General features: G+C 47.1%; 1 protein-coding gene and 1 long non-coding RNA gene across 3 annotated transcripts; one reads left to right on the top strand and one right to left on the bottom strand.

The window, feature by feature from the left end:
* Positions 1-2,951: 2,951 nt before the first annotated feature.
* LOC140420072 (uncharacterized) lies at positions 2,952-9,175 on the bottom strand. Its single transcript, XR_011946170.1, has 2 exons — positions 8,648-9,175; positions 2,952-5,575 (listed from the first exon to the last, which is right to left on the bottom strand). It is a non-coding gene; the product is annotated as an uncharacterized lncRNA (long non-coding RNA).
* Positions 9,176-9,312: 137 nt separating this feature from the next.
* Positions 9,313-19,010, top strand: LOC140420059 (uncharacterized). 2 transcript variants are annotated; one of them, XM_072504082.1, is made up of 3 exons: positions 9,313-10,165; positions 10,521-12,963; positions 15,280-19,010. In XM_072504082.1, exon 3 carries the CDS (start codon positions 15,624-15,626, stop codon positions 16,548-16,550), a length of 927 nt encoding a protein of 308 aa, XP_072360183.1. In that variant the 5' UTR covers positions 9,313-10,165; positions 10,521-12,963; positions 15,280-15,623; the 3' UTR covers positions 16,551-19,010. The 2 variants fall into 2 exon arrangements, with proteins under 2 accessions (XP_072360183.1, XP_072360182.1); XM_072504081.1 differs by lacking the exons at positions 9,313-10,165; positions 10,521-12,963 and adding an exon at positions 13,784-14,753.
* Positions 19,011-24,121: the final 5,111 nt, after the last annotated feature.

Raw genomic sequence — 24,121 nt, 5'->3', positions numbered from 1 at the left:
TTTCTCTCAGAGGTTTGTGCAACTTTGGTCCTCTCTGCCTCAGAAGGTAGAGGCAGGTTCATTAAATATTTTTTAGGAGGTAGCTAGATATTTATTAGGCATGAGAATCAAAGGTCATTGGGTAGTACCAGGTCAGCCATGATCTCAATGAAAAGTGGAACAGGCTCGAGGGGCTGAATGGCCTATTTCTGCTCCTATCTCACACGTCCTCAGCTTTCAACTCAACAAAAAACATCTTCGTTAATTCCATAGTTAACTTGTCTCTCCCTCTCTTCGTTACCTGTTGTCGTACAGTCATATAGACAGACTGGGATTGTTTCTGCTGGAGTTTAGGAGAGTGAGGGGTTGATCTGATTGAAGTAAATAAGATCCTGAACGGTATTGACAAAGTGGACGTGGAAAGGATGTTTCCTCTTGTGTGTCTGTCCTGAAATAGGGGGCATTGTTTTAAAATTAGGGGGTCACCCTTTTAGGACTTGGCCAAGAATTTTTGTCCCTCAGAGGGATGTGTGACTTTGGAACGCTCTGCCGCTGAAGACGGGTCACTGAATATTTTTAACAAGAGGTAGATAGATTCTTGTTAGGTAAGAGAATCAAATGTTACAGGGGAAATGTGGAGCTTGAAGTACAATCGGATCAGTCATAATTTTATCAAATGGCGGAGCAGGCTTGAGGGGCCGAATGGCCGGCTGCTGTTCCTAATTCATAGTCTCAGATTAAAGTTCATTTTCCAGCCTTAAACATTTAAAATTGGCTTTTTAAAAAAAAATTTAGAGTACCCAATTCATTTTTTCCAATTAAGGGGCAATTTAGCGTGGCCAATCCACCTAACCTGCACATCTTTGGGTTGTGGGATTAAAACCCACACAGACATGGGGAGAATGTGCAAACTCCACATGGACAGTGACCCAGAGCTGGGATCGAACCTGGGACCTCGGCGCCACGGCGCCACAGTCCCAGTGCTAACCACTTAGCCACATGCCGCCCTTAAATTCTCTTTTTGAGATAAGTTCAAAATGGCTTCGTTTTGAACCAAGAACTGGTTCTTTATTTGGCCAAGATCTTCCTTGGGCCACTTTAAGAACATCATCCAGATGCTGTTTCTGCTCAAGCAGAAAGGTTTGATATTCTCGTTTGGTCTGAGCTTTAAACAATTCTCAATCTGTCAGTTTCTCCTGATCCCATTTAGATCGGATTCCATTGAATTATTTCTGAGGAACATCAACAGCCTCTTCGTTTTGGATCTTGCATTTTCTTTCTGATACTTTGAATCTTCCACACATTTCACCAATCAGTTTACACCAATCGTTCTGAGGTTGTGACTGGTCTTTTGATCTCAGTCCAGTGGATTGGATTTTTTTCAGCTGTATCCTGTATCTCACTAACAGGACCATTTAGTTCAGTGTTAATGGTCATTAACCCTTTCTGCTCATTCTGAGATCTGGATGGTAGGATGCTATTAAAATGAATGTCTTGTTTTTTTGCACAAGTAAAATCAAACAGCCAAGTACTTTGTAAACCATGTCTGGGCAGCAACTAAGAGAGCAGAAGGAACAGGAAAGATTAGGGAACAGGCTGTTCTTTGACTATTAAATGTCTCAATTGCAGAGCGCTGTGAGCCAGGAAGCAGGCTGGTCACAGATGAGGTGTTGAAGAAACAAGTAAGAGAGAGAGTGAGGGGAAGCCGTCCCCAGGGAAACAGCTCAGCTACAGATGAAGTGCTGAAGACAAAAGGCCAGTTTGTGCAAAAGATCATTTTCTTTGCTAAACCGAAGACCATTCCCAAGTCCTGGTCACTTAGGCCGTACCGTGTGGTAGTTACTGGCTAGATTTGACCAATGGATTTATGGTTGTTGTTTGGTAAAAGGAGGGGTCTCGGTAGAGTTGAGGATTATGTGGGAAATAGATGCCTTTGTGTTCCCCGTCTTTGAGAGACTAAGTGCTTACTGTTAATGTGCCGAAGTATAAGATTGTTCTTTGTAATGTTTCATTATCTTTCATCTACTTTACTGAAGACTTTTATTGTTGTTTAATGAAAGAGGGTTGAGTTCTCACTGTTTCCACAGACCTTTCTCACTAGTATCCAAAAAGACAAGCCACCACACAAACCAGTGTTTCAGGTGAAATGAAAATGAAATGAAAATCGCTTATTGTCACAAGGAGGCTTCGATGAAGTTACTGTGAAAATCCCCTAGCCGCCACTTGTTCGGGGAGGCTGGTACTGGAATTGAACCTTGCTGCTGGCCTGCTTGGTCTGCTTTAAAAGCCAGTGACTTAGCCCAGTGTGCTAAACCAGTCCCAAGTTGGAACACTCTCCCACTTCCACGGGGTTTCGGATCAGCTTTCAGTCCTTTCTGTGCCGGTGTTTGATTTGGAAATTCTGAAAAACCTTCCGCCGCCTCTTTAGTGTCCGTTACTAGAATTGTTCCATCGATATAGTTTCTTCCATCAATTTGTTCCTTAACTGGATCACAGGTAACTGAGGGATTTCACGAGAAACATCTTTACCCAGCGAGTGGTGAGAATGTGGAACTCACTACCACAGCGAGTGGTTGAGGTAAACAACGTGAATACATTGAAGGGGAAGCTAGATACATACATGCGGGAGAAAGGAATAGAAGGAGATGCTGATGGGGGAGATGAAGAGGGCTGGGTGGAGGCTCATGTGGAGCATTAATATTGACAGAGACCAATCAAGATGACTGGCCTGACCCTGTGCTGTAGACTCAATGTAACAGAGGCAAATGTATTTATTTTAGATCCAACTGTAGTGGGGGGAAACCACTATTTACTATCCAGGGTAAAATAAATGTCCTTCATCAGCTTTTTAGGGTAATCTCAGTGGAAATATGCTCTCCCGGGCTGTTACAATCCTGGTCGGGACTGTTAATATTTAAAGAGAAATCCAAACACTCAGTAATTAACTAAAAGAACCGAACCACAGGACTACATTCCTCTTAGCAAAACAAACTTTAATGGAAATTAAACAAAATGAATAAAGTTCATGCTACTAACCTAACACTATGATTGGTAATTATTTAAGTTCTAATCCCATTCTACATTCAGTTCCACCCAAGGGTTCCCTTACACACCAGTCGACGAGGACCCAGGTTCGATCCCGGCCCTGGGTCGCTGTCTGTGTGGAAATTGCACATTCTCCCCGTGTCTGCGTGGGTCTCACCCCCACAAGCCAAAGTTGTGCAGTGTAAGTGGGTTAGCGATGCTAAATTGCCCCTTAACTGAAAAAAAAAATTGTGTACTCTGAATTTATTTATTTTCAAAATCTGTATGAATATTGGCCTCGGGGGCATTATACAGCAGACAAATCCAGGAGGCAAATGTAGGACCGATTGCAAATCTCCCCCAAATCTCAAATAGTTCCATTCCAGCCTATCAAATGTTTTTCAGCATCCAAAGACACAATGACCTCAGGCTCCAGAGCAGTGGAGGGGGAGAGGACAATGTTTAAGAGGCGTTGAGCATTGGCCGACAACGGCCATCCCTTCACAAAGCCTGTCCAATCTTCAGGCACTATAACTGGGAGACACGGCTCCAGCTGGAACGACGCCCTCAGCCAACAGCTTAACATCGGTGTTCAGAAGTGAAATGGGTCGGTACGACCCACCTTCTACTGGGTCCTTGTCCCCCTTGAGGAGCAAAGAAATTGAGGCTCGAGTGAGGGTCAAGGGTAGTGACCCCCTGCACAGCGAGTGGTTAAACATGTCCATTAACAAAGGTATGAGCTGCTCCGAGAACATTTCTAAAATTCAGCTGGGAAGCTGTCCGGACCTGGGGCTTTGCCAGATTGCAGCTGCCCAATACACATCAATATTCCTGCCCGGCACAGGGGGGGGAATCCAATTCCCATCTCCTGCCTCCCTCTCCGGTCGAGAAATGTAAACCATCCAAAAAAAACATCATACCTGATGTGTTTGGAGGCTCCGACTCATACAGCTCACGGTGATATGAACCGAAAGCTGCATTAACCTGGAGAGGAGCTGATCCAGGTTATCTTCCTTATTCCGAAGGTGATCAGCCTTCTCCCCATGTTTGTGCAAGGTGTCCCTGGAACACCGTAACTGACCCACAGCCTTAACCATAGATATCAGTTCAAATTGGAGCTGTAATTTCTTCCTGTACGTCAGTCGCTCCGGTGTTGGGACAAGTAAATATTGGCGGACAACTTCCAAAATGGAGTCCACCAGTCTTTGTTGCTCCAATCTCTGTTTTCATGGTGTGAGCTTTATAGGAGATCATTTCCCCCATGATTACATCTTTAGGGCCTCCCAGAGTGTGGAAGGAGATATTGACTCTGATTTGTTGAGCTTTGGCCGCAGACAACCACTCACAACATTTGTCATCAGACCTCAGCGTGGTGTCGAGTCTCCAAGGTGGGCGTTGGGAAGGGCCAAAATCAACAAAATGAGGGGCGTGGTCAGAGATGACAATTGCCGAATATTCGGCTGCCGCCACTGAAGGGAGGAGGGACTTAGCAACAATAAAACATCAATTTGGGAATAACAAGACTCCACTAAAATTACATTTAAGCTCCTATTCACAAACTTAACCCCCTGTCAGAATGAACATGGTTCAGTCCTGGATGTGATTAACAGCAGCAATAACGGCAGAATCCAACCCCTGTCATCACTCGTGAACTCGCTGGTGTCTCCGCAGGTGTGTTGACTGAGTGAATCCCTTCCCCCGCACCGTGCAGGTGAACGGCCTCTCTCCAGTGTGAACTCGCTAATGTCTCCGCAGGCTGGATGAATGTCTGAATCCCTTCCCACACTGAGAGCAGGTGAATGGCTTCTCTCCAGTGTGAATTCGCTGGTGTATCCGCAGTGTGGATAACTGAATAAATCCCATCCCACACTGAGAGCAAATGAATAGCTTCTCCCCAGTGTGAATTCGCTGATGTTTCCACAGGGTGGATGAATGTCCAAATTCGTTCCCACACTGAAGGCAGGTGAATGGCTTCTCCCCAGTGTGAACCCGCTGGTGTGTCTGTAGGTGGGATAACTGAGTGAATCCCCTCCCACACGGAGAGCAGATGAACGGCTTCTCCCCAGTATGAACTCGCAGGTGTGTCTGTAGGTGGGATAACTGAGTGAATCCCTTCTCACACTGAGAGCAGGTGAATGGCCTCTCCCCAGTGTGACTGCGTCGATGAGATTCCAGCTCTGATGGGAAACTGTATCACTTCCCGCAATCTCCACATTTCCACGGTTTCTCCATGTTTTGGGTCTCCTCGTGTCTCTCCAGGTCCAACAGTCAGTTGAAACCTCGTCCACACACACAACACGTGTACAGTCTCTCCCCGCTGTAAATGGTGCGATGTGTTTTCAGGCTGTGTAACTGGTTAAAGCTCTTTCCACAGTCAGTGCTCTGGAACACTCTCACTCGTGTGTGTGTGTCTCGGTGCTTTTCCAGTCACACTGATGTTTAAAATCTTTTGGAGTCAACAGGTCGGGCAAACATTTCTCCTTCCAGATTTAATGGTCGATGAACCGAGTGACTGTCAGATCTGGACGTGATGTTTGAGATTTCTGTCTGTAAATCCTATCCTTTTAACATCCTGTAAAAGGAGTTTACAAAAGACATCATTGTCAGTACAGGATAGAAATTCAGAACAGATTATTTTAATTTCTTTGGAACATTCTTTCCTCTCTCGTTCCCCAAAAGCTGTAAATCTCCATCCCACACACTCTCCCTCCATTCTCACTCTGCTGTATCTAATATTCACCCTCCCAATTCTGCTGAAGATGCTGATTCAGGCTGATTGACAAATCCATGCTCACTGCTTCCTGTCCTGGACACAGAGGTCATAAGAAATAGGAGCTGCAGTTGGCCATTTGGCCCATCGAGCCTGCTCAACCATTCAATGAGATCCATCCCAACAGAACCCGCCTGCGAGTGATCAACGAGGCAAAGGCTAAAACATCCCCCGCTATTGCCTGCAACTCCGGCACGTCCGACACCCCGAACATGTCCCCCAGGGGACTGGGCTCTAAATCCACACACAAGATCACCGACATGGTGCTGAAGAACAACCTCCAAAATTTCTCCCAACTTCGGGCAGGACTAGAAGATGAGAACATGATTGGCTGATCCCCTCCCTACACCGCTCACAAATATCCTCCACCCCCTCAAACAACTAGGTCAGGTGGCTCTGTGTACTACCTTTAGCTGCATTAACTCCAGCCTCGCACACGAGGTTGAGGCGTTCACCCTCCGCAGCCCCTCACACCACAGCCCCTCCTCCAGCTCCACCCCCACTTCCTCACATAAATCGCCGAGACGACCCTCCTGCCGAACTCCATCACTGACACCATCCCCTCCATCAAAGAGGAAGGCGGTGTCACCGGAAAGGTTGGAAAATCCTTTTTTGCGAAGTCCTGCACCTGCATCTACCTGAAAACCCCTCCCCTTGTGAGACCCTAAACTTCTCCGCCAACTCCCTAAACTCGCAAACTGCCCCTATAGAAATAAGTCCTTCATTTCCATCACCCCCTCGCTCCTCCCATCCCCAAAACGATGCAGCCATCCTCCCCAGCTCAAATCTGTGGTTCCCTCGGATTGGCATCAACTTTGACCTCAACCCCCCCAACCTAAAGTGCTGCACAAATTGTCTCTATATTTTCAGCAAGGCCACCACCACAGGACTCCCTGAGAACTATCCTGGGGAAACGGGAGCAGCGCCATCGCCAGCACCTGCAACCCCCACCCCTTACAATAGCCAGTCTCCATCCTCTCCCACAAAACCTCCATCTCTCTGCTCCAAACATGCACCTTCTTCACGTTTGCCGCCCAATAATAGTCTAACAGGTTCGGAAGTGCCAAGCCTCTGACTGTCGCCCTTTCTGAATCACTGTCTTCCTAATCCTTGTAACCGACCCCCCACACAAATGACAAAACCAACCTATCCACCCCATAAAGAACGATTTCGGCAAAAAGACCGATAAAAATAAAAACCACAGCACAATGTTCATCTTAACCAGTTGCACCCGGGTAGTGGATAGATTTAATGCCTTCTCTGCTTCCAAGATCAATTTTACTGAGTCCAAGGTGGGGAGGGGTTGAGGGCCCCCTCCTCTTGCTAACTTCCCCTTCAGATGGTTCCCCCTTGGGAGTTAAATATCTGGGAATGTCAATGGCCCCCTCTTTCAAACAGCTATTTGGGCCACCTTTCCACAGCTAATGGTGACTATTAGGTGGGTCCTTGCCCGGTGGTCGGCTCTTCCAATTTCATGGCGAGGGAGGATCGCCTTCATTAAAATGAATGTGGTGCCCAGACTGTTGTACCCTCTGCAGATGCTGCCTATACTGCTGTCAACCAGAGTCGTTAGGGGAATTAATGGGATGATTAGTACATTTATCTGGAACAAAAAGAAACCTCGCCTCAAGTTTATTAAGCTCCAATCAACAGGAGCTAAGGGAGGGTTGGGTCTCCGGAATATCGGGCTATATCAATTGGCCTCTCATCTAAGGTTCATAAGGGATTGGGTGAGAATGGACCCAACATCCCTCTGGCTCGATATAGAAGCAGACCAGTCACTTCTCCCTCTATCCAAAACTGGCATAGGCGGATTACAGAATGCACCCCCATGGAATGTTTAATGTCTGTAGTTCATTAAAAGTCTGATATATTTGGTAAATTATGTGACCCCTATCTCAGATATATAAGTTCCAATTTGACTGACTTGCTCTTCCAGGGATTTCCATCAGTGAATTAAATTCAACTTAGGTCGGGAGTCGGGCACAGTGAGGCACGGTGGTTAGCACTGCTGCCGCACAGAGCCAGGGACCCAGGTTAGATTCCTTGAGTGGCTATCTGTGTGGAGTTTGCTCGATCTCTGTGTCTGCTCCGGTTTCCTCCCACAGTCCAAAGATGTGCAGGTTCAGTGAATTCATCATGCTAAATTGCCCCTTCGTGTCCAAAGGTGTTAGGTTAGGTGGGTTGACCATGATCAATGCATGAGGTTACGGGGATAGGGTGGGAAGTGTGCCTCCGTGGAGTGCTTTTTCTGAGGGTCAGTGCAGATTGAAGGACAGAATTGCCTCCTTCCGCACTGTAGAGATTCTAAGTCATCTATGTTATGTTATTCATTTGAATTCGACTATGCTGTTAGTCCATTTGTAATATTTTGGGGGGTGTGTCCTGCATTATTATCCTTCCATTTTTATATAATCTTACCCTCTTTCTCCACTCACTATGTTAACCTGTTAACTGGTTGTTCAATGGATCAGGCAGTTCATCTCGAGGCTCTGGTCGCTCAAATATCCTGTTACGAATTAATTCTGCAATGTGTTGCTTGTATTTATGCTGGCCGTATCAGTTCTGCACTGTACCCATTTTCCACAAAATTTCTATTATTCTGTTGCATTCATTGTTTAAAAAACATATCAAAAGAAATATTAAAAATATTAACTCATTCATGAATACTCCACTGATCCCTTTTGAAGAGAAATCCAGAAACTAACACTCTTGAGGTAAGAGATTACTGTAAATATATACCATAGCTACAGCACAATAATACACTACTAAAATAATAATAAATATACTTCATTATAGAACTATAAATAATATATCTAATCTGTACCATTTAACAACACTGGACATATCTCTGTCCGATATTAATTTACTGACCTCTTAAATGTCAGCCATCTCCTGGGGAAAGCAGCCCTTTAATTGTGAACTTCAGGAAACAGACCATTCTTTTAACCCAAATAAATAAACGTGTCAAGCTGAGGGAACAAAGGATGTGAATGTCTTTGAGAGACAGAGAGAGAGAGACCTGGGCCAAGCTTTGCAGAGTCTGCACCCTCCCTGGATTCACTTCCTTTCCCTTCAGTTGCTGCAAGTGACCAACTGAAGGTGAGAATGAGAAAAGAAAATGTTTTACTCCCAGATGTTGGAGACAGGAGGAGGTTTTACCTTCACATCCGCTGTGACATCACAATAGAGCCCTGCCTGAATCAGCCAATTGGAATTACTCTATTCCGAAGTGTCGTCACTGAGTTCCAGTGCGCGGTCGCGGGAGGCCCGCCCCCACCCGTTCAACCCCCTCCTTCGACACCTCGAGACCAGGTTTCCAGGCAACCGGCTGACGGCTGCGACCAGAGCTGGAGGCGGCTCGGTGATCTCCCCCCTGCCTGAGACTGCGCATGTTTGAAGGAGAGTGGAAGCTGCGCGTGTGCAGGCGAGCTTAACTCCTGAGAGGCATTGACCAATGGGAAGAGTTGCACGACCGGAAGGAGTCTGGTCCTCCAGCCAATCAGAGCGTGGGGTTTGTGTGACTGAGCTTCACTCCGGCGGAAACTTCCTCCTGTGCCTTCATCAAACAAACCTCCAGACGCCGCTGGTTCTCCAGCATTCTGCACCTTTCATCAGCAGTGACGCAAATGATCACCCCCCCGGGATGAGCTTTACATGAGCTTGACGGAGTTGTCAAATATAATTTTCAGGGTCACAGGATAAAGCAACATAGTTCCCTTCAAACTTCATCAAAGTCTCGATGCTTCGTTTGTGTTGCTGTTGAAAAATCCTGGAATAAGGAAATCCTCACTCCCTCATGGAGGCAGGTCCCACCTCGCCTTACCCGTCTTCAGGACCTTCTGGTGATCTTTCAAGTTGTGGAAGTGAATGATTACAGGCACAAAGAACAAAGAAATGTACAGCACAGGAACAGGCCCTTCGGCTCTCCAAGCCCGTGCCGACCATGCTGCCCAACTAAACTACAACCTTCTACACTTCCTGGGTCCGTATCTCTCTATTCCCATCCTATTCATGTAGGATGAAAACTATTCCTCGGCCTCAAAGACAGGATCCGATGCCCTTTCTAATTTGAAACACCCAGGCTTCACATCCAGCTTGAGAAAACGTGGCAGCCGGTCCTTGAAGAACCTAACGGGAGCCTCACCCTCCACACCTTCTGGCAGGCCGACAACTCGGATGTTCTTTCTCTGACCTTCAGTTTTCCAAATCCTCCAGGACCTCCCTCACGTCACTCGGCCGGTTTTCCCAGGATTTAATTCTTGCCTTCACCGAGGAGGCAACTTGCTCAACATTCAGGATTCTCTCCTCGGGATCGTTGATCTTTTCCTTGATGTTTTGCAGCTCGGCCTCATGAGCTCACAGATATTGAGTCAGCACACTCAGCCTCTGGTCAGTAACACGGAGAATGTCGCTGACATAGATCGGCCAATGATTCCATAGAATAGATGAGCAGGCTCGATGGGCCAAATGGCCAACTGCAGATCCTATTTGTTACGGTCTCTGTGACCAGGACAGGAAGCAGTGAGCAGGGATATGTCAATCAGCCTGAATCAACACCTTTAGGAGAATTGGGAGGGTGAATATTAGATACAGCAGAGTGAGAATGGAGGGAGAGTGTGTGGGACGGAGATTTACAGCATTTGGGAAATAAGACAGAAAAGAATGTTCTCTAGCAACTAGAATTGTCTGTTCTGAATTTCTATCCAGTGCTGACAGTGATGTCTTTTGGAAATTGTTTTTCCAGGATATTAGAAGAGGAGGAATTACAGACAAAAATCTGAAACGTCATCTCTTAATCTGACTGAGTCTCTCAATTCCTTGGAACTGAATATCACCGGACTTTGAATCAAGAAGGAGAAATGTTTGTCTGTTCTTTCGGCTTCAAAAGATTTCAACCATCTGGGTGACTGGAAAAGCACCGAGACACACACACCCGAGTGAGAGTGTTCCAGAGTATTGACTATGGAAAGAGCTTTAACCAGTTACACAGCCTGAAAAGACATTGCATCATTTACAGCGGGGAGAGACAGTACACGTGTTCTGTATGTGGACGAGGCTTCAACTGATTGTCAAACCTGGAGAAACACAAAGAGACCTCAAACATGGAGAAACTATGGAAATGTGGGGACTGTGGGAAGGGATTCAGGGCTCCATCTCAGCTGGAAGCTCATCGACGCATTCACACTGGGGAGAGGCCATTCACCTGTTCTCAGCGTGAGAAGGGATTCACTTTGTTATCCAGCCTGAAGTCACACCAGCGAATTCACAGTAGGAAGAGGCCATTCACTTGCTCTCATTGTGAGAAGGGATTCACTCAGATATCCAACCTGCGGATACACCAGTATGTTCACACTGGGGAGAGGCCATTCACTTGCTCTCAGTGTGAGAAGGGATTCACTCAGTTATCCAACCTGCGGATACACCAGTATGTTCACACTGGGGAGAGGCCGTTCACCTGCTCTCAGTGTGAGAAGGGATTCACTGATTCATCGAACCTGCGCAGGCATCAGTGGGTTCACACTGGGGAGAGGCCGTTTACCTGCTCTCAGTGTGAGAAGGGATTCACTACTTCATCGAGCCTGCGGACACACCAGCGAGTTCACACTAGGGAGAGACCGTTCACCTGCTCTCAGTGTGAGAAGGAATTCACTTGGTTATCCACCCTGCGGAACCACCAGCGAGTTCACACTGGGGAGAAGACGTTAACGTGCTCTTAGTGAGAGAAAGGATTCCGAGATCCACCCTGCAGGAATACTAGCGAGTTCACACCTGGAAGAGGCCATTCAACTGCTCTGAGCAGGGGAGACATTCAATGAACCGTCCCAACTACGGATTCACTAGTGAGTTAATTCTGGGGAGAGACCATTCATCTGCTCTCAATGTGGGGAGGGGTTTTGTGATTCATCACACCTGTTGTGACTCCAACAAGTTCACAATAAATTACAGATGTTGGCTCCGTTGTTATTGGTTCTGCTCTCACTTACATCCAGGACTGCATTTTGTTCATTCTAACATCTGGTGACTGGTGATGATTGGAGGGTTTCTTTCTGCTGGACTGGCCGGTCTAACACCTCTGCCTCCGGTGGGCTGACCATTTTTGAGGCTAGTTGCGATTACCTGGTTCCTTGTTTGATGAGGAGCACAGAATGAAAAGGTGTTTGCACGTTGGAAGATATTTAGTTCCCAAAGCAGCCACGTTGCCATGAAGATGGGCTATGGCGGTTACAGGGTTCTTTTGTCTAATTTTTCTGGGTGTTTCTCGCAGAAGGAAACTGTCATGGTATGAGGAGCAAGTTGACTGTGGTAGTTTGGGAAATTACAATAAACATATAACTGAAAGTGGCAACGCAGGTGGATCAGGTAGCTAAGAAGGCATACGGCATGCTTGTCTTCATTGGTTGGGGCATTGAGTATAAAAATTGGCAAGTCATGCCCATCTCCGAGAGAACCCCGTCATGGTCCCTCTCAAGGCAAACTTTATTTTCTCAAGACTGAGAAACCCAGCCATGTCACCAAATCAGGTCTCCATACTCGGGGGTTTCGAGTCCCTCCACATTAAAATGATCCGTCTCCGGGCTATCAGGGAGGCAAAGGCCAAAACCTCGGCCTCTTTCGCTTCCTCAACTCCCGGATCGTCTGACACACCAAAGATCGCTATCTCTGGACTCGGCACCACCTGCGTGTTTAGGATCTTGGACATTGCCTTCGCGATTCCCTGCCAGAATCCTTTGAGAACCGGACATGCCCAGAACATATGGATATGGTTCGCTGGGCTTCCCGCACATCTATCCTTAACCCCAAAGAACTTGCTAACTCTTGCTGCCGTCATGTGTGCCTGATGGACCACCTTAAACTGAATTAAGCTAAGCCTGGCACATGATGAAGAGGAATTGACCCTATTTAGGGCTTCCGCCCATAGGCCTGCATCCAGCTCCCGCCTAGCTCCTCCTCCCACTTGCCCTTAAGCTCCACCACTGGGGCTTCCTCCGCCTCCTGTAGTTCTTGGTAGATGTCCGACACCTTCCCCTCTCCTATCCAGGTGCCAGAGACCACCCTATCCTTTATCCTACGTGGGGGTAGCAACGGAAATGCCACCACCTGTTTTTTAGAAAGGCGCGGACCTGAAGGTATCTGAAGGCATTTCCAGAGGGCAGATTAAATTTCTCCTCCAGCTCTGAACTAAAGAGGTTTGTGTGCACACAGATATTGACATGAAGGGTTTTTTATATTCACAGACCCTGAAGCAGATTATTGCAAGTCGCACTGAGGTGATTTCAGGTGGTGCTATTCCCATGTGTTTGCTGTCCTTGTCCTTCATGACAGTCAAGGTTATGGGTTTAGAAGTTGATGTCGAAGGAGCTCTGTTGAGTTCATAATCATAGAATTTACAGTGCAGAAGGAGGCCATTCAGCCCATCGAGTCTGCACCGGCCCTTGGAAAGAGCACCCCACTTAAGACCACGCCTCCACCCTATCCCCTTAACCCAGTAACCCCACCAAACCTTTTTGGACACTAAGGGCGATTTATCTTGGCCAATCCACCTAACTTGCACATCTTTGGACTGTGGGAGGAAATCGGAGCACCCAGAGGAAATCCATGCAGACCTGGGGAGAATGTGCAGACTCTGCACAGACAATGACCCAAGCCAGGAATTCAACCTGGGACCCTGGAGCTGTGAAGCAACTGTGCTGTCCCAACCACTGTGCTACCGAGTTGCCCCACCACTGTGCTACCGTGAACCATCTTGTAGATGGTACACACACTGCCACCATTGTGCTCTGGAGGTCAAGGGAGTCACTGTTTCAGGTGATGGATGGGGCACTGAGCAAGCAGATGCTTTGTCCTGTGTAAAACATGATGTGGAGATTCCGGCGTTGGACTGGGGGGGGGGGGGGGGGGGGAGGTGAGGAGGCATAGTAAGAAGTCTCACAACACCAGGATAAAGTCAATAGGTTTATTTGAAATCACAAACATTCAGAGGACTGCTCCTTCTACAGGTCTCACTTCACCTGATGAAGGAGCAGTGCTCCAAAACCTTTTGATTTCAAATAAACCTGTTGGACTTTAACCTGGTGTTGTGAGACGCCTTACTGTATAAAACAGACTCCATAATTTGAATAATTGTTGTCGGAAAGGACTGTGACTGAGAAAATATAACCAATTCAGTCCACTTGAAAAAAGATCTGCTCTTCAAATTATATTGGAAGAAATCCCATTTGAAGTTTGTGGTTGAATTTATTGCCTCAGCAGCTCACTCAGGTACCGGACTGGCAAAGGCATTGATTGGACAATAGTGGAAACAATGATCTGAAATGTTCTGTGAGTGAAACATTTTCTCCTTAATCCAGAATGGACTATGTCAGAGTTAAAGGCAATACCAGGCTAAATTACATTGAATATACAGCACAGAAACAGGCTTTTCAGCCCAACCAATCTCTGCCAGTATTTTTACTTCACTTCATCCTCCTCCCATGCTTTCTCATCTGACTCTATCAGTGAGTCCGTCTGTTTATTTCTCCCTCATGTGTTCATCCAGCTTCCTCTTCAATATATCGATGTTATTCACCTCCACCACTCACTGTGGTAGTGAGTTCCACATTCTCACTACTCTCTGGAAAGAAGTTTCTCCTGAATTCAATTTTGCTCTTACCCCTACAAGTGTGAAACCCCCCCTCCCCATTTCATCCCAGTACAAGGAGTTTGGAGACTGGAGTCCGGATGAGCAATGGCGGCCATCAGAGCCAGAATCCCCAGCGGTAACGGAACCACTATTCACCGAGCGGGTTGCCCGGACTGCGCATGTCCCTGGGAGCGATGGGAAGCTGCGCATGTGCAGAGAGAACCCAGCCTCTGACCTTTCTGCTGAGGTGTTGACCAATGGGAGCAGTTGGAGGACCGGAAGGACTCTGTCTCTGAAGGAAAAGGAAGTGAATCCAGGGAGGGTGCAGACTTTGGAAAGGTTGGCCCAGGCCTCTCGGTGAGTGCACGGATTGTGCGAAAATTGGAGGGGTGGTAAATAGTGAGAAGGATAGTCTTTGGTTACAGGAATAATAAGCTTTAATATTGACAAAAGTAACCCTGCAGCGTCCATCCAATTCAGTTAGAAATTATTGATCATCTCTGCTTGAGAACCTTCATAGGCAGAACGTTCCAGATCATGATCAGTCACTACCTCCTGTATCTGAACCAACTGATACAATCCTTTACATTAAACACAATTTTCGTCCTGTTACATATTTCCGTTAGGCTGGCAGTCTGCATGAAGATTTCCAGGGCTCTCTGTCCACGATTGTAAGCAGTGAGCATGGATCTGTCAATCAGCCTGAATCAGCACCTTCAGGAGAATTGGGAGCAGAGTGAGAATGGAGGGAGAGTGTGTGGGACGGAGATTTACAGCTTTTGGAGAACGAGAGAGGAAAGAATATTCCATAGAAACTAGAAAAGTCTGTTCTGAATTCCGATCCTGTACTGACAATGATGTACTTTGTAAACTCCTTTTACAGGATATCAGAAGAGGAAGAATTACAGACAGAAATCTCAAACCAAACCTCACGTCCCGATTTGACAGATTCACTCAATTCACGGGGACTTGAATATCATCAGCCTTTGAATCGAGAAGGAAAAAGGTTTGTCTGTTCTTCCTGCTTCAGATGGTTTTAACCATCAGTGTGACTGGAAAATCACCGAGACACACAGACCTGAATGAGAGTGTTCCAGAGCACTGACTGGAAAGAGCTTTAACCAGTTACACAAACTGAAAATAAACAGCACGGAGAGACCGTACATGAGTTCTGTGTGAGCCTTCACTTGACTGTCCAACCTGGAGAGACACAAGGACACCAGCACCATGGAGAAATCATGGAAATGTGGGGACTGTGGGAAAAGATTCAGATTCCCATCTATACTGGAAACTCATCAACGCATTCACACTGGGGAGAGGCCGTTCACCTGCTCTCAGTGTGGGAAGGGATTCATTACGTTATCCAACCTGAAGAAGCACCAGCCAGTCCATGTCGGGGAGAAGCCATTCACCTGCTCCACATGTAGGAAGGGGTTCAGTACTTCATCCGAACTGCGTACACACCAACAAGTTCACACTGAGGAGAGACCATTCACCCACAGTGAGTGTGGGAAGGGATTTACTCAGGTATCCAATCTGCTGGGCCACACTGTCACTCACAGCAATGAGAGACCCTTTAAATGCTCTGACTGTGGGAGCAGCTTCAAAAGGTCTCACAAACTGATGAACCATCAGTGCATTCACACCAGGGAGAGACCGTTCAGCTGCTCTCACTGCACAAAGAGGTTTCGAAACTCATCCCATCTGCTGATACACCAGATCCTGCACACCGGAGAGAGGCCATTCACCTGCTCTCAGTGTAGAAAGGGATTCACTCAAATAAGCAACCTGCGGAGACACGAGCGAATTCACACTGGGAAGAGGCCGTTCACCTGCTCTGATTGTGGGAAGGGATTCACTCGGTTATCCCACCTACAGACACACCAGCAAATTCACACTGGGGAGAGGCCGTTCACCTGCTCTGACTGTGGGACAGGATTCACCCGGTTATCCCACCTGCAGGCACACCAGCGAATTCACACTGGGGAGAGGCCGTTCACCTGCTCTGACTGTGGGAAGAGATTCACTCAGTTACCCAATCTGCAAGCACACCAGCGAGTTCACACTGGGGAGAGGCCATTCATCTGCACAGTGTGTGAGAAGGGATTCACTTGGTCAACACTTCTGCTGAGACACCAGCGAGTTCACAAGTGATGACAAGGGTTGGATTCTGCTGTTATTGCTGCTGTTAATCATATCCAGGACTGAACCATGTTCATTCTGACACTTGGTGAAGTGGGAGGGTCAGAGAGTTTCTTTCTGCTGGACTGGCCGGCCTCACGACTTTGCCTCCAGTGGGCTGATGCTCTTTGAGCCTGGGAGAGCACATTTCCACTGGAATGATCCACAAAAGCTGATGAAGGACATTTATTTTATCCTGAATAGTAAACAGTGTTTTTCCCCCATTACAGGTAGATCTAAAATAAATACAGAAAGAACTGGAAAAACGCAGCAGGTCTGGCAGCATCTGTGAGAGAGAAACAGAGTTAATGTTTCACGTCCAATGTAACTCTACCTCAGAACTAAAGAAAGGGAGAAATGTGATGGGTTTGATGCTGGTGAGAAAGGGGGGAGGGTCAGATAGAACAAAAGAGAAAATCAGGGATTGGTGAGATTAAATAACAAAAATGTCCTGGAACGACTTCCAGTGGAGGCCCTGAGTTTATCGGCCGCACACAAGGTGACTTCTGCTTGTAAGCTTGGATTTCTGGCCCTTTCTGCCCGGTTAATGGGCACTTAGTTTGTAAAAAGTGCAGAATAAGTGGAGGGAGTTGGTTTCTCCTCCAAAGTGGAATATCAGCAGGTTACAACACCCGGCAAAAGTCGAGTATAGCCGTGTGGTGCAGCAACTGAGAGTATGACGGAGTTGGAGGGTGTTTCGGCAGCATCAGAAAGAGATGCAAGAGGACAGGTCCAGGGCGATTGAGGAAACAGTAGCCCCTCTTCATGGGACTTTGGAGCGGGTGGAGGAACGCCTGGAGTCACAAGGTGCGATTATCCGAGAGGTGGAAAGGACGGTGTTGGATCCCGGTGATCAGATCGTGTTGCTGGAGGCCGAGATGGTGATGCTGGAAGAGGCCTGCAAGGTGCTGAGGGCGAAGGTGGACGACCAGGAGAATCAGTCCAGGCGACAGAATCTGTGAATTGTAGGCCTGAAGAAGGGGTGGAGGGAACGAGTGCCATGGGCTATGTATTGAAAATGTTCACGAAGCTGGTTGAGGAGGGGGTCTTCGATAAGGCCCCGAAGGTGGATCGGGCCCCCCAATCATTACAACAGAGGCCGAGAGCTGGGGAGCCGCCGTAGGCAGTGATCGGCCTGATGCACAAGTTCCAGGAGAGGATTCTGAGGTGGGTGAAGTCGACGTGAGGCTATAGCTGGGAGGGGAATCTGATCCGGATCTACCAGGACATTGGGGCCGACCTGGCCAAATGGCAGGTGGGTTGGGTTTTAACAGGGCCCAGGCTGCGCTCTTTCGGCCAAGGTCTGGTTCGGGGTGTTGTATCCGGACAAACTCTGGGTGACTTTCACAAGGGCAAAGGACATTATTTTACGATTTCAGAAGAAGCGGATGACTATGTCAAGGAGCATGGGTTGGGGGAGGAGTAATGGTGGGATCTGTTCTGTCTCGATGTGTATATATAAGTTTTGTAAATGTTATGTTCTTTCATAGAATTTACAGTGCAGAAGGAGGCCATTCGGCCCGTCGAGTCTGCACCGGCTCTTGTAAAGAGCACCCCACCCAAGGTCAACACCTCCACCCTATCCCCACATCCCAGTAACCCCACCCAACACTAAGGGCAATTTTGGACACTAAGGGCAATCTATCGTGGCCAATCCACCTAACCTGCACATCTTTGGGCTGTGGGAGGAAACCGGAGCACCCGGAGGAAACCCACGCACACACGGGGAGGATGTGCAGACTCCGCACAGACAGTGACCCAAGCCGGAATCGAACCTGGGACCCTGGAGCTGTGAAGCAATTGTGCTATCCACAATGCAACCGTGCTGCCCAAGTTTTTTGCATGTTATGACTCGGGCTCGTATGGGTGGGTTCTTCCCGGAGGTTGAGGACAGATGTGAGAGGAACAGGAGGGGGCCTGTCAATCATGTTCACATCTTTTGGGTGTGCCCGCAGTTCGGGGATTCTGGCCATTGATTTCCGAGACCCTGCCGGAATTGTGGGGGTGACGATGGCGCCGTGATCTTTAGTGGGGCTTTCATGTGTTTCGCATCTGCCAGAGCTGCTGGAGGGGAAGGGGGTCTTCACCACTCTGATTGCCCGGCGGCGAATCTCACTGGGTTGGAGGTCGGTCGCCCCACCGAAGGTATCGGCATGGTTGGGGGATTTGACGGAATTTCTGCAGTTGGAGAAGACTTAAGTACGTTCTCCGAGGGTGACGAGGGTTCTACTTAAGACGGAGGGTCTTTCTGTCTCTATTTAAGGATCTGTTTGTCGCCGTGCGTGGGGGGGTGTCAGTTGGGAAAGGGATGTTGGGGTAGTTTAGGGGGGAAAATGATAAATTGTTTGAAAGCCAATGGTATTTGATTGTTGTTTATTTGTATAATTGATTATGTTTCGAATAAAATACATATATTTAAAACGCGAACTAAAAGCCTAATGATCTTGTCCATTGTTGGTAGAAAAAAAACATCTGGTTTACTAATTCCCTTTCGGGAAGGAAATCTGCCTCCTTGCCTGGTCTGGACGACATGTGACTCCAGATCCACAGCAATGTGGTTGACTCTGAAATGGCCCAGCACAAAGCTGTAAGAATCCTCAAGGATGTTTATTCCATAGAATGGAATTCTACAGTCCCAGAAGGGGACCATTCGGCCCATCGAGTCTGCACCAACCGTACCAAGAGCAGCTACCTCAGTCTGTTCCCCTGCCATATACCCATAAACCCACTTAACCTGTATATCTTTGGACAGTGGGAGGACTCCAGAGCGATGGAGGAAACCCACGCAAACACGGGGAGAATGTGCAAACTCCACACAGATAGTAACCCAAGGCTGGAATTGAATCCGGGTCCCTGGCACTGCGAGGCAGGAGTGATATTATGAATGAAACCGGTCTATTTGTGTGCCAAACATCAAACACAGCTAGCAATAGTCAGAGTTAAATGATGCAATAACCAATGGATCAGATCTGAGCTCTGCAGTCCTGCAAGTAACTTTGAGCCACACAAATGCCAGGCAATGACCACCTCCCTTATGAGAGAATCTATCCACCACCTCCTGACATTCAATGCCATTACCATTGTTGAATTCCCCACTATCAACATCTTAGGGGTTACCATTGACCAGAAACTGAACTGGACTAGCCATATAAATACTGTGGCTACAAGAGTGGGTCAGAGGCTGGGAATCCTGCTGTGAATCAGTCACCTCCTAACTCCTGAAAGCCTGTCCATTATCTAGAGGTCCGGAGTGTGATGGATCACTCTCCACTTGCCTGGATGAGTGCATCTCCAAAATTAAAGAAGCTCGGCATCTTGCAGGACAATGCAGCTTGGTTCATTTGCACCCCGCCCACAATCATTCACTCCCTCCACCACCAAGGCACAGCAGCAGCAGTGTGTGTACCATCTACAAGATGCACAGCAGGAATTCACCGATGCTCCTCAGGCACTACCTTCCAAACCCCTGAACTACTATATAGAAGGACAAGGACAGCAGACAGACAGGAACACCACCACCTGGATGTTGCTCTCCAAGCCACACACCATCCTGATTTGTAAATATATCACTGTTCCTTCAGTCGCTAATAGCAGTGGATGTATCAACACCACATGGACTGCAGTGGTTCAAGAAGGCAGCTCACCACTACCTTCTCTAAGGCGACTAGGGATGGTCAATAAATGCTGGGTTTAGCCAGCAAAGCCCACATCCTGTAACTATATGTATTTTTTTATTTAAAAATTCGATTGGGCCAATAATGGACTTGGGAGAAATAATACTGAGTAAGAACTGTCCACAAGTTGGACAGGGGTAAAGAGGGAGCTGGAGGATATTTTACATCCACGTTTGATCTGTTGCTTAAAGCATCTGTCCTTATGTACCAGTAACTTAGAACTCACGGCATTCCTTCAGGAGAAAAGATCGAGTAGATGTTACCGCAGGCGGGGCCAGAACAGAACTGGAAGACAACGGAGTGAAATTGAGTGAGGGGTTGGAGAGAGAGTTCTCCTCCCCCTCAAGGTGTGGACTGTAAGAATCCTGGGGGACTCCGTGCTTCGGATTTTCTTGTTAATTAGTGATCATTAAATTAAATTCTATGACTGGCTGGATTTATTTTGAATTTGATTGTTACACTTCTCCTGTTTTTATTCCTGTTGTGATTACGCTCTGGGTAAGGATGGTCGACAGGTGACAGGATGGGAAATTGTGGTTTGGGTCTTCACTGACAAAATGTTTTATTGATCCGAAAGGTGTAAAAGGGACCAAACTCCAGCAGAAATCGAGCAGAGCTGAGAACAGACGACTTGCTGTGTGGGAACAGGGAGATAAACAGCTCCCAGAGGACAGAGAAAACAAGAGTGCCTGGAATCCTAGACAACACCCTGGTGTCAAGGCCACCATGTTTTCACCGCTTGGCATGGGAATGCTGACTCCCTGTACCGGGGACGAAGCATAGAGAAGACAATTGTTTGACAGTTTGACGTGGTTTGGGCGGGTACAGATGGTTCAATGACAGGTTTTGTAATTGGTCCGTTCAAATGTTAGCTCGGCAATGATTGGGTTAAATCAGTCTCCATAGACTTTGTGATGTAATAAAGTATAAGAAGGGATTCCCCGAGCACAGAGATTTGTTGAGGTTTTACAGATTCCACTGACTGGGACCATAGCATCTGGGGCAGAGCAGGGAGCATTTACCTGGAGATGGTGCTTCTACCCAGAGTGTAATGGTAATACTGCTGCACTTTGATATTACTGCTCAGACACAGGAACAGGAGCAGGACATTCGGCCCCTCGAGCCCACTCCGCCATTCAATAAGATCAGGGCTGATCTGATTGTGGTCTTAACTCCACTTTCCTTCCTCCACCCGTTCACTCCCTCGTCAATCAAGAATATATCAAATTCAATCTGAAAACATTCACTGACCCTGCTTCCAGCACCCTCTGGGGATGGAGATTCACAGACCCACAGCCCTCAGGAGAAAAACAATATTCTCATCCGCGTCTTAAATGGAAGACCCCTAATTTTTAAGCAGTGTCCCCTAATTCTAGTCTCTGCCACAAGGGGGAAACATTCTCTCAGCAATCTCTCTGTCAATTCCACTCATGATCTTATTGAAACACATGAGATCCTCTCTCATTCTTCTAAACTGCAATGGATACAGTCCCAACCTGTCAAACCTTTCCTCAGAGGATAACCCCCCTCATTCCAGGAATCCGGGGAGTCAACCTCCTCTAAACTGCTTCTGATGCAATTATCTCATTTCTGAAATAAGGAGACCCAAACTGTACACAGTGCTCTAAATATGGTCTCACCAAGGTCCTGTACTACTGCAACAAAACATCCCGACTTTTATATTCCAGTCTCTTTGCCATACACAACATTCCATTGTGCTTCCCAAGTGATTTCAACTCACTCGATAAAGCCTGATTAAACTGTTCAAGGACTCGATCGAGCCACTTGCTGTACCTGCAAACTAACTTATTGTGATTCCTGTACACGGACGCCCAGATCCCTCTGTACCTCATCATTCTGCAATATCTCACCATTTAAATAATATTGTTTTATTTAATCCTTCCTGACAAAGTGGACAATTCACATTTTCCCACATTATCCTCCATCTGTCGAGTTTTGTCCATTCACTTAATGTCCTTTGCAGTCTCCTTATGTCCACTTCACAAATTACTTTCTGAACTATCTTTGTGTCATCAGAAAATTTAGTCGCCATCCATTCAATCCCATCACCCAACTCATTAATACAGTTGTAAATAGTTGAGGGCCCAGCACTGATCCTTCTGACACTCCACTTGTCACATCTTACCAACCCAGAAATTACCCATTTAAACCTACTCTCTGCTTCCTGTGAGCTAACCAATCCTCTATCCCTGCTGATATGTTAACCCCCTACACCATGAGCTCCTATTATGTGTAATAACCTTTGATGTGGCCCCTTGGAAAATACCTTCTGGAAATCTAGATAAACCACATCTCCAGGTTTCCCTTTATTGACATTCCTTGTTCCCTCCTCAAAGAGCCTAGATAAATTAGCTCATCCCTGAATCTCATTTTTAAACATTGTGTGTCAAAAGAAAAGGTCTCCTCCACCCCTGTCTCCTTTGCTAATTACCTTCAAGGGGCTCACTCTCTGTTAAAGAGCCTGCCAACCCCTCTCACCCACTTTCCCCAAAGTGAATGAATTTAATCAGAAAAAGACAAAAAATATATATATATTTTTAATGAAACAAGTTTATTATTGAAACAGAACATGGGTTAAAAAAAAAATCAGAAAATGACTTGAGGATCAAAGACAACCAGAGTAAAAGAATAACCAGAATAAAAACATGTTCACAATGTTTCAGACCCAAATGTTTCTCTTCAGCTCCCCTGTACCCTGCCCCTGTGACTCCCCACATTGGACACAGGGGCACTGAAACGAAAGAGAAAGTGCTGGAAAATCTCAGCAGGTCTGGCAGCATCTGTAGGGAGAGAAAAGAGCTAACGTTTCGAGTCCGATGACTCATTGTTAAAGCTAACAGACTAACAGAGAAAGTGGGAAATATTTATACTGTGGAGTGAAAATGAAAGATGAGTCATAGCCACAGAAACCCAGGGAAACCGGGTGCTGATGGTCACAGATACCAAGGGGAAAGAGTGTTAATGGCAGTCCCCAGAGAGAACAAAAGATGTGAAAGGTCAAACAGCAGAGAAACTAACATCAGAGGATGAACTGTAGATGTGGGGGGAGGGAAAGGGTGTGACGTGAACCCACCACCCACCATTTTAATTGTCATATTAGTGAAGTAATCAGTGGGGGTGTTGCCCTCTATCCTCTCCGGCAGACCCACAATACGGACATATTGCCTAAGTGACCAGTTTGCTAAATTGCTCATCTTAGTCATTTTTGTTAACCTCAATTACTGATGTCAGGCTGGTTTCTATCAGTATGATCCGATCAGTGTGGTCGGAGAGGCTGTTACGATCTGATCAGTATGGTCAGAGAGGCTGTTACAATCCGATCAGTATGGTCGGAGAGGCTGTTACGATCCGATCGGTATGGTCGGAGAGGCTGTTACGATCCGATCGGTATGGTCGGAGAGGCTGTTACGATCCTATCGGTATGGTCGGAGAGGCTGTTACGATCCGATCGGTATGGTCGGAGAGGCTGTTACGATCCGATCAGTATGGTCGGAGAGGCTGTTACGATCCGATCGGTATGGTCGGAGAGGCTGTTACGATCGGATCGGTATGGTCGGAGAAGCTGTTACGATCCGATCAGTGTGGTCGGAGAGACTATTATGATCCGATCAGTGTGGTCGGAGAAGCTGTTACGATCCAATCAGTATGGTCGGAGAAGCTGTTACGATCTGATCAGTGTGGTCGGAGAGGCTGTTCCCAGCTTTTCTCGGTGGCACCACGTGTTTCCAGGATTTTACTCAGATTTTCCCATTTTGCAGAGCTATGAGCCGGGGCCTCCTCGACCGATTTCTTTAATTCCACCGCCAAGCTTTGGTGATGTTTCTCTAACTCGGCTGCCACATTGCGGCT

Source organism: Scyliorhinus torazame, chromosome 5 (assembly GCF_047496885.1).
Source record: "Scyliorhinus torazame isolate Kashiwa2021f chromosome 5, sScyTor2.1, whole genome shotgun sequence".
Taxonomy (NCBI): domain Eukaryota; kingdom Metazoa; phylum Chordata; class Chondrichthyes; order Carcharhiniformes; family Scyliorhinidae; genus Scyliorhinus; species Scyliorhinus torazame.
The sequence above is the reverse complement of the archived record's forward strand: the minus strand, read 5'-3'. Positions and strand labels throughout refer to the sequence as shown.